The sequence below is a fragment of the Lagenorhynchus albirostris genome, chromosome 10 (assembly GCF_949774975.1).
Source record: "Lagenorhynchus albirostris chromosome 10, mLagAlb1.1, whole genome shotgun sequence".
Classification (NCBI taxonomy): Eukaryota; Metazoa; Chordata; class Mammalia; order Artiodactyla; family Delphinidae; genus Lagenorhynchus; species Lagenorhynchus albirostris.
The window spans coordinates 62391498-62405963 of NC_083104.1; the positions used below are offsets into that span (position 1 = coordinate 62391498).

The 14466-nt window shown below is 37.3% G+C and overlaps 1 protein-coding gene across 1 annotated transcript in view; it reads right to left on the minus strand.

The window, feature by feature from the left end:
• Positions 1–13056: 13056 nt before the first annotated feature.
• TINAG (tubulointerstitial nephritis antigen) overlaps positions 13057–14466 on the minus strand; it is a 94155-nt gene continuing 92745 nt past the window's right edge. The window contains exon 11 of the mRNA XM_060164118.1: positions 13057–13191. Within this exon, the coding sequence (XP_060020101.1) occupies positions 13057–13191 (135 nt within the window). The remainder of the gene's footprint in view (positions 13192–14466) is intronic.

Below are 14466 nucleotides of genomic sequence, written 5' to 3' on the forward strand. Positions count from 1 at the left end.
AGCAACTATGAGAACCACTTCTCTGGAGTCACTTAGTTAGGATGATATCAGCCTAAAACCACCAGTGACTGCTTCCCTTGCTATGCAGATAAAGTTTGCTCGTTTTTAAAATGGTATGTGATAAGGTCAAAGCCCAAGAGGTAGAGAAGAAGAGAACAATGAAGATATGAGATAAAGAATGGTGAGCTCACCATTTAGGCTCTGGATCCAGTTGACCCGTCGACTGGTTCCATGTCTATTTTTCCCCAGTTATATGAATCAATAAATGTTCTATCCATCTGATTCTAATTTGAGATGGCCTTCTATTTTTTGCAAACAAAAATTTCATGTGGTCAGTTTCCAACAATAAAGGAAAATTTATTTTGATGGCATTATTTAATGATCTAAGTTTCATTTAAGAACAGCCCCCCCACACACACAAATGTACAGTACTGTGGCCATGTTTAATTCTGCAGGAGGAAGATGTAAATATTTTGTACCAAAGTTTTTAAAACAGTTTTCCCATTTTCATGTGTCATACATTAGAATATATTAGTACAGAGGATCAGTGCATTGGTGATTGCTTCCTTAAGAAATAGCTACACATAATTATTTGAATTACCATTAAAAATGATATTTAATTTCTCTGCTTATCATTCTCAGTTGGGTTTTAAAATAGTTCATCAACAGAGTTCAAATTATAATAATATAAGGGCAGCATAATATTTCATATATTTGGAAAATACCCACAATTATTTTGTATGTTTGCACTATCTGCTTTACTGCTTTTTTCTGTGGCTCAAACCACAGAACCTATTCAGAAGTTTAAATACATTTTCAAAAATAAAAGTGGAAGAACAGAAGAGAGTGGTGCTGGGAATATCCTGGAGAAGAATTTTGATGATCCTGCTAGGTAATTAACACAATAAGTAATGCCTTCCTTGCATGATCTCTCAATTCCCCCACAGAGACAAAGTCAAAGTCTTTTCATCTTTTATTTCATTCCCATTTCTAAGGATCTTTTCTTTATACATCACTGAAAAGTCCTTCATTTCTCATTAATGCTTTAAGTACAAAACTAGTTCTGGTGATGATATAATTTTTCCCAAGTCTAAATTAGGTTTCATAAAGAGCATTACAAAGTCAAAAGGCAGAACTCACACTGTTCTACTATTTTACTTGTTTTTATATGAATGAAGAAACATTGAGTTTCAGAAGCTTGTTTTTTTTGTATTCTTTTCCTTTTCAAATCAAATTTTTATAGCTGACTTAGCATTTATTGGACCAAAAATAGCAGAAGAGGTCAGTTTTACACTTTTTACTCTTGCCCAGATTTCAAAAAGATACATAGATTTTCATTCAATAGAGAACATTTGTATATGTAGCCAAGGGAAGAACCATCTAAATTTTAGTAAAAATTTTCTGTGCATTTGCATCATATGAAACTCAACTTATTAAAACCCAATTTTTATTGGTTTCTTGTTTTCTTGGGATTTTGATTAATCAGAATTATCTCATTCTATGGACATTGCAGATACTAAACGTGGCCACTGAGATATTCAACAAAATTTTGCATGTTCTTTTTTTAATTGTCTGCACTCTAAAATGTTGTCTATTCATCAGCAAGCATATACCAAACATCTGTTTGGAACAACAATTACATTAAGCACAACTGAGGATACAAAACTTTCTCTCTCAAAAAAGTTCTAATTAACTATGAAGAGAGTATACATTATACACACCGACACACACACATTCTGTATGTATACACACACATATACATACATATGCATATATACATATGGAACTTTTTAGTATTTTTGTAATATTGCTTAATTTCTATTTTAATTGCCCATCCAATATTATGGGCAAATAATGTCATATTAGTCAGTTCTTGGTATACATAGTCATTTCTATTTCAAAATTAGTTAACTGAGGATTTATCTCTTCCCTGATTGCTTTCTGGGAGGTAGCTAATTCCCAGGACCTATTTAGCCTTCCTTGGAGCATTGTGAGGTGAGAGGAGGGAAGAAGGGTATTTGGACCTCATCATCGGTGTCTGTCTATACTGGCACGTGCTGATGTGATGCTCATTCTCCTGTCTGGTCTTGGGCAGGACCATCCCTCCAACCACTGAGATGTCCATCTCACTGTCAATCTCCAGTCCATTTCATTTTGTCCAATTCATCCAAACTTAGAGGCCACTCTTGCTATTTCTTTGTCCCTGTCTGGTACCTAGGAGACTTTTGCTCTCTCTATGTCACTTTAGGACTGTGGGAGACTTGGAGTCATATCAATTTAGTATGTCCAAGCGTGAACTCTTGGTTTTATCTCAAAACTGCTTTTTCTGATTCTTCCACATCTCAGTGAATGACATGACCATCAACCCAGCTTCTCAGGGAAAGATCTAAAAGTCTTCCCTAAATGTAAGTTGGTGCAACCACTGTGGAAAACAGCATGAAAGTTCCTCAGAAAACTAAAAATAGAATTACCATATGATCCAGCAATCCCACTCCTGGGCATATATCCAGACAAAACTATAATTCTAAAAGATACATGCACCCCTATGTTCATAGCAGCACTATTCACAATAGCCAAGACATGGAAACAACCTAAAGGTCCATTGACAGATGAATGGATAACGAAGACGTGGTACATATATACAATGGAATATGTTGTATATATGTACAATACATATATATAATTCTCAGCCATAAAAAAGAATGAAATAATGCCATTTACAGCAACATGGAAGCAACTAGAGATTATCATACTAAGTAGGTCAGAAAGAGAAAGACAAATATCATATGATATCACTTATATGTGGAATCTAAAATACAACACAAATGAACTTATCTATGAAACAGAAACAGAATCATGGACATAGAGAACAGACTGGTGGTTGCCAAGGGAGAGGAGGTTGGGGGAGGGATGGAGTGGGAGGTTGGGGTTTGCAGATGTAAGCTTTTATACATAGAACAGATAAACAACAAGGTCCTACTGTATAGCGCAGAGAACTATATTCAACATCCTATGATAAACCATCATGGAAAAGAATATAAAAAAGAGAATATATGTGTGAGTGTGTGTGTGTGTGCACGTGTGTGTGTATAACTGAATCACTTTGCTTTACTGCAGTAATTAACACAACATTGTAAAACAACTATACTTCAATTTAAAAGAACGATAAAAGTCTTCTTTAATCACATGCGCAAGTCTTTTTCTTCCTACTTCTCGTTATCTCCCAGTCCTCAGTTACTGCCCTGATCTGAGCATCCACTACCTCTCATCTGTTCCACTGCAATAGCTTGCTTACTGGTTCTCTTTCTTCATCTTGATTTTTCTTCAACCCATTTTCCATACAGCAGTTAAAGTGAGAATTGTTGCTCAATGCCTTCCCACTGCACTGAGATTAAAAAACCTAAGTTCTGTACCATGGCCATCTTAGTCCACATGGATATGTCCTCTGCTGCTTCTCCAAAATTACCTTGGTCTACCCCTCATCACATCACACCCCACCCCACTATACTCTGGCCCAGCTTATTTTTCTTTCAGCTATTTTCTCACATCAAGAATATGCATGACTCCATTTTGCACAGATTATTTTCTTATCCTAAAATTCTCTTCCCTCCTTTATTCCCCTGGCTGATTTTTTAATATGTTTCCCATAACTTCCCCATAAAAGGCTTTCATGCTCAGGCTATTCAGATGGATCCCCTTTCCCTTACCTCCTTTACTCTCCCTCATTCCAGCCTGTTTGAACTACAAAACTATGCCCATTTTTTATCCCTATATTTCTGTAACTGTTCTCAGTACTCAGCAATAGAGGAGGCACTCAAAAGGATCTGTTGAATTAGGTACCAAATGGGCTGGGACAGGAAAAAGTTACATCCAGCATGTTAATTTTCTCTTTCAAAGCAGTATTTCAAGGACAACTTAAAGTTATCTTGGAAATTCACCCTGAAAATCCCTGAGCTTTAACTTTGTTTAATAACCCAAACCTTTGGAGTACTTCTTGAATCCCCTCTCTCTAGCTCATCACCATGGGTCTTAAATCAAGTCCTGATAATTTTATAATCCAAAAATTTTGCAAAACTGGGCATTACCCTTCTCCACTTCCTGGTCTAAATCACCACCATCTCTGGTCCCAAGCTTCATAATCAACAGCTGAGCAGTAGCCTTGTCTCTGGTCTTTCCTTCCTCAAATCCAATCTCCAGCCAGCAGCCAGAATGACTTTTTTAATCTTTTAATAGTCTTCCCCTCCCATTGTTTTGGAGATAAAGGCAAAGATCCCTAACAACATTCCTACAGTCCTTTACAATCTGCTTGTCACCCACCTTCCTAACATCCTCCTTGCCAATCCCTCTCACTCATTTGCAAAAGGACCTCTCCTTGACTTCTCTGAGATTGCTCCTGCCTCCGGACCTCCCTAGAACATTATCATCTGCCATCCAGGCCAGACTTTCTCTAGTCTACTCCTACTTTTCTTTCAGTAACCAACCTAAACATTCCTCCTGAAAAGCCCTTCTGCTGCCAATACTCTGAACTAGACCAATTCCTCCTGTTACAGTTTCTAGTCACATGGAATTTTCTGTCAAAATATCCCTCATAATTTATTGTAATTATACATTGGATGTCTATTTTTTCACTTCAGACTAAAAATACACATTTCTGAAAGGAGAGCCTAAGTCTGACTTCTTGTCCCAAATATCAGCAGTACCTGGCACAGTCTAATATAGAGCAGACCCTTGACAAATTTCTATTTAAATAACAAGCTTGGACATGAAAGAGACTCCTATCTCCAAAGTTCCAAAAAGACCACATGTGTCTGTGTCTGCATGTGTGCACATATTTGCATGTGTCTGTGTTCTCACCATAGACAACATCAGATTATTAAAACCATAGGTAACAAATGAATGTTGAAACTCTCCCACTGCAATAAGCCCAGAGAATCCTGGAAGATACAGATTTCCATTTCCATCTCCTAAAATGAGACAATGGGTGTTTACCTCCAGATTCTATCTGGAAATTGGGAACCCCCTCCTTTCTCCTGCTGCCCCAGGCAGTCCTTGGAGGATAATTTGAAAACTAGAGGAGAGTCTATTCTGTCTTTCTAGAAGCCTTTATACACACACAGCATCCTTGGGTCATAGATTTTCCAGAGCAGTCATGATGTCAAATAGAAGATCTCATTATCTCCCTAAGCACACTTGTAAATATCTGACATGGCATCCTAATGGTTGGGTCAGAAAATATGGACACTGGCCCTACACAGAACTACTCTGAGGGCAAGATGCCCACCCTTAGCAACCTGCAGCATTGGGTGTCAGGAGTGGGAAAAAAGCTTCAAAGAATTGTTTGGACCATCTGTATTCCCTCCACTCTGCCTTCACTGCACCTGACACCACCTTAAGATGAGGAGAAAGGTATTCTGTCATTAAAAGTCCCTGTGCCCTTTTTAAATTATATCTTCTGGAACTGCATGTACCACCTACTAAATTAAGTGGAGCCTATATACAGCACTTGTCATTATCACTCAATACATAGCAAAGGCTCAATGAATGATGGTTTGATTAATGTGTTAACTTAGTTGAACGTGATCCCCAAAGAGTAATAGATATTTAGTAACTTCTCAGAGGTCTTAAAGCTGTTTTACCTGATAATTTAATATTCATAAGGAAGATTGAGTCTTAGTTTTACTGTACAGTTACCCCTTGAACAACATGGGTTTGAACTGCATGGGTCCACTTATACAGGGATTTTCTTCAATAATTACTACATGATCCATGGTTGGTTGCATCCGTGGATGTGGATGTGGAAAGCTGACTGTAAAGTTATACACGGATTTTTTACTTTGCAGAAGTTCAGAGCCCCTAACCACTACATTGTTCAAGAATCAACTGTAATTCACAGGTGTCTTTCAAAACTGTATTAAAATAGAAAAAAATGTTATTTTTATTACTTCAACTATATCATCATCTTACTTATTCTATAATCCTTTTAAGCACTGTTCATATGCATATCATATGCATATGTAAAATATTCTGACAATGATCAAAAGGAGGCTTTTTCTACAATGGAGTTACTTCCATTTTAAATTAATATTTATTTCCAAGGAAAGATATCTCATGCCATATTAATTCATGAATCAAAAGCATAAATTAGACAGAGTTGGTTAAATGCTAAAGAGATTGCAAATGGCAATTATCAATAGTAACTGCAACAGTAAGAATAAAACTTTCTTCCTTTGCACAAATATCTTTTTCCTGGGAATATACCTGTGAATTTAACATACCAAACACTAAATACTGTAAAGAGAAATACAACATACTACAAAATCAGAAACAGATTTTTAAATACCAAAGTCATTTACAGCTTGCTTGACTTTTCTGCTACTTTATTTTCTTTGTCTCTGTAGGAAACTGGTGGGCTAAGAAAGGAGAGATCTATGGCTAGCAGTTTTTAAAAAGAGAATGTTATCACTTGAAATGAAAAAACTAACACTTAATGGCCTGGCCACAGAGAGTGGCTCTCCCTGGAAACATGGCTTTCATAAGTAAATACATCTGTGAACTAGCCTGTTGTGAATTTTCCAGTGTCAAACGTATATTAGAGACCTAAACACTAAAACATGTTTCTTACAATGCAAAGTACATCAGTGCAACGAGTTACCAAATCACATGGTTGATATATTATGCTATTAAATTATTTATACATTGTATTTGTAAATATACTGAATAGAGATGATCTAAGAGAGTACATGAGAAGTAAAATATAACTGCTCATACAATTGATGCAACTTTTCTCCAGGTTTAACTAATTAGAAAGTGTGTGGTTTTTTTTTTTTTTTTTTTTTTTTTTTTTTTTTTTTTTTAGCATTTAAGTAATTACAATTATAAAGAGCTAAAGGGAATTGTGATTATACTGAGAGGCATCATTTAGAGAGCACAGTACAGAAATACTTAAATTAGAACACCAGAAAAGCTCAAAATTAATGAGTTAAGCATTTACTTTAAGAAGTTAGAAAAGAATTCCAGAATAAATACAAAGAAATTAAAAAGAAGATAACAAAGATGAGATAATTAACTCTACAGAAAATAAAGTCGCAGAAGAGAGTATCAAAAAACCCAAATCTGTTTCTTTGAAAAGGAAAAGGAAATAGACAAATTTCTGATAAATTTTTTCAAGAAAGAAAAAGAGAGAATGCATATATTAAAGGATAAATAATATTAGGAAGGAAAAGTGAGAAACAAATGCAGATCCAGAAAAATTAAAAGAATGTTAGTAAAAATATGAATAATATAAACCAATATCTTCTAATAATATGAAAACATATGAAATGGGCAAATATATTTTTTTTTATTGCTTACATATGCTGCATATATTTTCTCCTCATGTACCTCACCTGTTCATTTTCCTTATTGTGTCAATTGTGTCTTTTGGTGAGCAATGTTCTAAATTTCATGTAGCAAAATTTACCAAACCTATTTATTTCATGATTAATGCTTCCTCTGTCTTACTATTTATTTCTTCTTCAGTCACTTTGTGTTTTATATATATATTTATCTCATATAATTTATATAATTATATAATATTTAATATATGTATATATAAAAAACAAAATGACTATACTTACTATTTCATAAAACAGTCATTTGTGAGATAATACATATAGTTGAATCTGCAGATGTGAAACCCGTGGGTAAGGAGTGCCAACTCTCATCATTGAACTATGCTATTTTATACATAAAAGGGACCTGAGTATCTGCGGATTTGGTTATCTGTGGGGGCCCCTGGAACCAATCCCCCATAGATATTGAGGGACAACTGTAATAAATATTGAATGGATAATGTGTTATTTAATGAGGATTTTTAGGAGAAAAGGGTCTGTGGACACACATGGAACCACTGTATAAAACATGTACAGTTGTATACAATGTTGTGTATGTTGTATAAAATGAACCATTATATACAACTGTACATTGTATACAACTGTACATTGTGTACAACTGTACCTGCTTATCCCCACAATGAGTATATGGCCAGGTGAGTGAGGACTGAGCCAGCCTGGGCTTTGCCAGGTGTTACTACTACTCTAGGACTTCCCAGTGGCCTAACTGTGACCTGGGAGTTTTTAAAATAGTGGATGTAACACAAGATATATCTTAAATTCTGTATAACTGACACTTTTTCTCCTTATAATCTCAGAAGAAACACAGACTTAGCTCATTTTATAGGGGGTGGATGTTACAGACAGGGGACCAGGGAACAGATGATGGAGGGAAAAGTTATTTCCAGCTGCTCTACTTCTAACTAATGAGGCTCTTTCTGCCAGTTCTCAGGAGAAATACCACTTTATTGGGTTTACACATCAATGACTTTTTAAACATTTCCTTTGGATACCTTACAAAATGATGTACAATAGTGTTCACAGCTGAAGGTGGAGAAGGTTTTCCTCCCTTCATTCAACCACCCCATTCCTGACAGCGCTGGACTGATTCTCCCTCCTTCATTGGCCACTCTGGGGAGGGAAAGTCTGTGTGTCCTTTAGGACTTTCCTTTCTGATACAATGGCACCTGATGGAGTGATGCTTCTCTATCTTGAAACATTTCATAAAATGTAGTTTATGAGATGATACCCACTCTCTTTTTCCTTTTTTTCCTTTTGAATATGGAATCAACCTCCACCCAAAGAAAAATAAATGTCCTAGATCATAATCCTTTTGATAAGCAATCATGGTGCAACAACATACAAAGTCCCTATAAATTACTGTGAAGAAGTGGGAAAAAAATCTTTCCCTACATAGATTATAATACATTCCCTATAAGTCAAAAGAGTTTAACCAATAAAAAGGACATATAATAGCAAGCATTATAGTACATAAGACATAATTAAACAAGGTATTGAGAGCATGAGCTAATCGATCATTGAGAAATTATTCCTTTATTCAATCTTAATTTCAATATCTATATGGAATGAACCAAAAATGTATTTTCTGTTCATCCTATTATTTATTCCTGGCCCTCATCCTATTCTCCTCTGTATCTGGTAAAGGGTGGAAGCTGACCTTGACAGCCTAATTTCATCATCTCCTGTATCAGTTGTCTTTCTGCAGGATCAGCCAATGAGGGGCACTGATGAGAGTTCGGAAAGCTTGAGCAAGGGAGAAGCCTCAGTGTTTCTTTCCCTTCCTCTCTGCTTCAGGTGGCAAATTTGGCCACAACATGTCTTTTCATAACTCCAGCTTCCACCAGACAGTCCAGTCATGCTCCCAGTGACCCACTTCTTCACTCTGGCCTGTCAGTCTAGGGCTTATGGCAGCTTCCTACTTTTGCTCATCCCTGGACTGACTCAGCATCCTTTATTGCTTCCTCTGCTCCTCCATCACCTATCTAACCAAGTCTTTTCACTATACTCCTCCTGTTGCAAATACTTAGAGATGTTCCCATTTTTTCTGGTTGAATATCAACTAACAAACAATTCCATTTTATGGGTTTAAAGAGAATTTTTGAACATGCATTTTAAAAACCTGGAGAAGGCTTTTTATTGTTTAGGATACAATGAGATGGGACTCAAACATGGTGAAGCAAGAGAGGGCCTGAGCCCTGTCTTCAAGGTCTTTCCTACTTCTTTCTTATGTATGTTTCCTAATGACACCTGAAGAAAGAAGCATTGTTCAATGTGCTACATTGGGACTATTTCCCCAGTTTTCCAGGAAAAACTAGACATAGTAATCAGTTTCAATTAGAACCCATGAAGAGCACATAAATGGCAAATACTTTGGATTGAACAGGAAGAAAACCAGGTCTGTGTGCTCACAGTATCACTCAATCTGAGACATATTGTCTTGGCTGCATTACGTGATCACAAGGACAGTGCTTCCCTCCTGTGCTCTAAACACAAAATAATAAGACTTCATATATGCAAGCAAAGACTGGAATGCTAAAGTCATATGGACCAAATGTGTCATCCTTCAGTTCAGGCCGAGGTGAGTAGAGTACACCTGTAGGCCAAGAGAAGCCACAGTGTAGGGGGATACTGTCTAGTCATCTGTCAAATCCATTCTACAAATAGCCACTCAGTCCTCAGTGTGGGCAAAGGAAGACGCCAATCACTATTTTTTGAAGGTCAACTCAGGGCCTTTAGATAAGAAATAGAACCAAACATGCTCTTTAAAGTTGTAAAAATGAGAAAAATCTGATTATGATATCTTATTAGCAGATAATGAATACATATGCTCTATAGTAGGTCCTGTACTATACAGTAGTCCTTGTTATTTATCTATTTTATATATGGTAGTGTGTATCAGTTAAGCCCAAACTCCCAATTTATCCCTCATCTCCTTTGCCCTTTGATAACCATAAGTTTGTTTTCTATGTCTGTGAGTCTGTTTCTGTTTTTTAAATAAGTTTATTTGTATCATTTTTTAGATTCCACATATAAGTGATAACATATGATATTTGTCTTTCTCTGTCTGATTTACTTCACTTAGTATGATAATCTCTAGGTCTATCCATGTTGCTGAAAATGGCATTATTTCTTTTATTCGGGCTGAGTAATATTCCAGTGTGTGTGTGTGTGTCTGTGTGTGTGTGTGTGTGTGTGTGTGTGTGTATACACACACACTGGATCTTCTTTAACCATTCATCTGTCAGTGGACATTTAGGTTGCTTCCACGTCTTGGCTATTGTGAATACTGCCGCTATGAACATTGGGATGCATTTATCTTTTCAAATTAAGAGTTTTCTCCAGATCTATGCCCAGGATATGATTGCTGGATCATATGATAGCTCTATTTTTAGTTTTTAAGTAACCTCCATACTGTTTTCCATAGTGGCTGCAAAAGTAGGAAATTTTAAAACAGCAGAATCTGGGCCTACAATCTAGACCCACAAGCCACAGTGTGAAAATTCATTCCAACAATTTTCATCCATTTACACACTGAATCAACTTAATCCCATTAAGTATTTTTAAAAACAATGTTACCCATCTGGCATATTTATGCATTAGCATTTATTACTTCTTCAGTCTTCAGCATCTGAAGAATGTTTTAAAAGTGTAGGGCTTCCCAGGTGGCTCAGTGGTTGAGAGTCTGCCTGCCAATGCAGGGGACGCGGGTTCGTGCCCCGGTCCGGGAAGATCCCACGTGCCACGGAGCGGCTGGCCCCATAATCCATGGCTGCTGGGCCTGCGCTTCTGGAGCCTGTGCTCCGCAACGGGGGAGGCCACAGCAGTGAGAGGCCAGCATATCACAAAAAAAAAAAGAAAAGAAAAAAGTGTCTTAATACCTGTAGCAAAGACACTGCTGGTGCCCTCCCCACATCGCCTCACCTGTGCCATTTCAGTGGCCGTCAAACTCACATCCAGCTACTGGAACCTGCTTTTGTCTATGGATTTTTTCTTGACCCTGGAACCTGTTTCTTACACCCTTGTGCCAGGTAAGAACAGCCAGGAAATTCATGGCCCCAGGAGCAGCCCTCAACCAATAAGCTTCCTTCTTTGGTAGCATTTATCTGAGGGATGATATGGAGAGTCCCTAGTATATAAGAACTAGCTGCCTGATGCTTTGCTTGGTAATGTGCCTTTCATTGTCTGCCTTTGCTGCCCTGAATCACTGCCCTACTCCCTTCTCAGGGTTCTCTTCACCGCCAAAACCAACTAGTATTTACACTCAAAACCTTGTCTCAGGGAATCCAAACAGACAAACCCAAATTATGTCTCAATCCTCTGGGGGCATATCAGCCAACCACAGCAAGGTGAATTAGACTCGTATAGTTTCTAGGGGAGAAGTAAGTGAATAGATGCTTCTTCTGATAAAGCTGCAGTGATTACTGGAGAAAACAATCATTAAGGAAACACTTTACCTTTCTGTGCTCTATTTTCTCACAATTTCAGCACATCTGGCTTATCTAACCAGGGTACCTGTGGGCACAACCCCATTAAAAAAAGCCCTACCCTGGAAATCCAGATAATAGAGGGCCCAGAAACAAAGGCTACGGATATCTCACCATTGTCATTATAATCCACCATGCTCACTAACAGATCGGCTTTGCTTCTTCATTTATTAGTTTGCCATTTAAGATGCCAGTGAATTATTAAAAGATTGTATCCTTTCCCAACCAGGATGATGATAGTATTTTTGTTTCTCTGACTATAGAGAACTAAAATTAAAATTAGTTGCAAATTAGTGCCAATTTAGCTTACTTTTCAGCATCTCAAGCAGAGAACTGTGAAATGGTTGTGATAAAAGTGTGTTTATTCTTTCTGAGTCATGGCATCAGGTTGCTGTTTGGGGGAGGTAAATGTGTGATCTTTCCAGATACAGTTTTGCAGCTCATTTTAATAGACTTTACACAAAGGGCACTGGCTTCCCAAAACAGGAGTATGTGTGTATATCAGGATGGTACTTGCATCTTGAGCATCAGCCCCTAAGTCTTTTCATTACTTATCATCTTTCCCACCTCACAAGCCATTACACAGTAGGGTAAAGAGTAACTCTCTCCTGTGAGAGTGAGTCACCTTTTGAGTTCAGATTGCGAGTTCAGCTTAGACAAATGAAAAGAACCAAAATGTGAGCTTATTGAGGGAAACAATCTATTTCCATCTCTTTCTGGCAAAACATAAGCAAGGTCTGAATTAAGAAGGCATTATTGGGTTGAAAAAAATCGTAACAATGGTAAATTGGTGTTTTCGGTGCTTTTTGTCAGTTCTCATTGGTCAAAGAGAGAGAAACCAGATCACATCTACAAACAAATGCTGTGAATGTTTAGAACAAGTGCCATCACACTGTTAAATGATAAAAGTCAAAAAGAACATTGTCAGGAGAGGGAAATAAAGACTGCCAGGGAACTCGAAAGGTATTTGAAGCCACTCTCCATGCTCTGTTAGTGTTTTTACATACTCGGTAATATAAAGGAAGCAGGAGCTTAGAGCCCAGGGTGAAACAAGAAAACAAGCACGTTATACTAACAAGGCGAAGAGGCAGAGATTCCACTGTCACGGAGAACGTCACGTTGCTTAATTTCAACTTAAAGGGTGACTTGAATGCCTGGCCTTATGGAAATTTAGTGCTTTGTTATGGTTCATCTGAACTTGTCAGTTGGCCCAAAGCTGCGATAATCAACTTTTCAATGTCAGACTCATTTACTCCTCGAAGAATCCTGAAATAGCCATTCTCTCCCCAGGACTTTCCCCAGGAATTGGCAGCAATCTGCAGAAAAAAAAACAAAAAAAAAACTGAATAATACTTGGATATTTTTTAATCCAACCTGTAAAGTTACAGGGGACTCTTATGTAGCTTTATACGCTTTCGACTTATAGATTGTGATTATTAAGAACCTACACATTTTGAAAAGAAGAACAAAACAATTTATTATCATTAATTACATTAATATGCATATATACTCATGTTCATGATAATTAATATGCATATATACTCATGTTCATGATAAACTCTGGGGGAATTGATGAATTCCCCCAGAGTACAATAATAACATACGAGACTTTGAAATGCCACATCAGAAAATGACACATGCTGCAGTTACAGAGTGTCTATTATGTGACTGGCCCTGTGCTAAACACGAGAGGAACCATGATAAAAAATATCCTGTGTTCAGGGAGCTTATGGTCTAATGAAGGATGGTCAATGTAAGGCAAGTACTAAGGTAGATATATGCACATGGAGAAGCATCTCACTCATCTAAATGGTTCAGGGAAGTTGTCATGATGTACCACATGTGATGCATATTAAAGCCTAGGAGTAAATTAACCAGATTAAAAACATGGAGGAAGGGAGATTCAGGTAAACAGTAAAAACATAAATATCAAAGCATGAAGCAGCATGAAGCAGAGAAATGAAGCAACAAAATTGTTATCATTAGATCATAAAACAGAAGCAGGTTGGTAGTTTATGAGGCTAGAAGGGGAGGAGAGGAAATCCATACTGAGAAAATAATGGTGAAAATGATGACAAGTTGTTGAGTTACTTCCAGCAGGAGTGCAGGTGGACAAATTTATATTTTAATTACATTATTCTGTATGAACTGAAATGGATGAATTTAAAAGGATAGGAAAAAAAAACCCACAGGGATGTAAACAGCTCTTTGCAGGAAACCGTCCTCAGCAGGAAACCCCTTTTCTTGTCCCTTTAGCAAAGCTATATTTTAACTAAACTTAAACCGTCCACCCCCACGCTCTGCTCATCTCTGACCCAAGCACAGTTTTCAAATCTTTTGATCACATACTACCTTGCCTAATCTGTTGGTTCTTCCCATAGATCAAAGAAGTAGAAATGAAGAATAAATAACTAACAGATGACCAGATCTCTTCCCTAGCTTCCCCTTCAGTGATCTCCAGAACAAACTGTGTGAACAAGACAGAAACTAAAGAAAGATCACAAAAGTGGACAAGCCTGCAGGCAGTAGGGGATGGCAAGGACTCTGACCCCCTATCCCAATGATTAACTGAGATTACTTCCCCTTTTCCC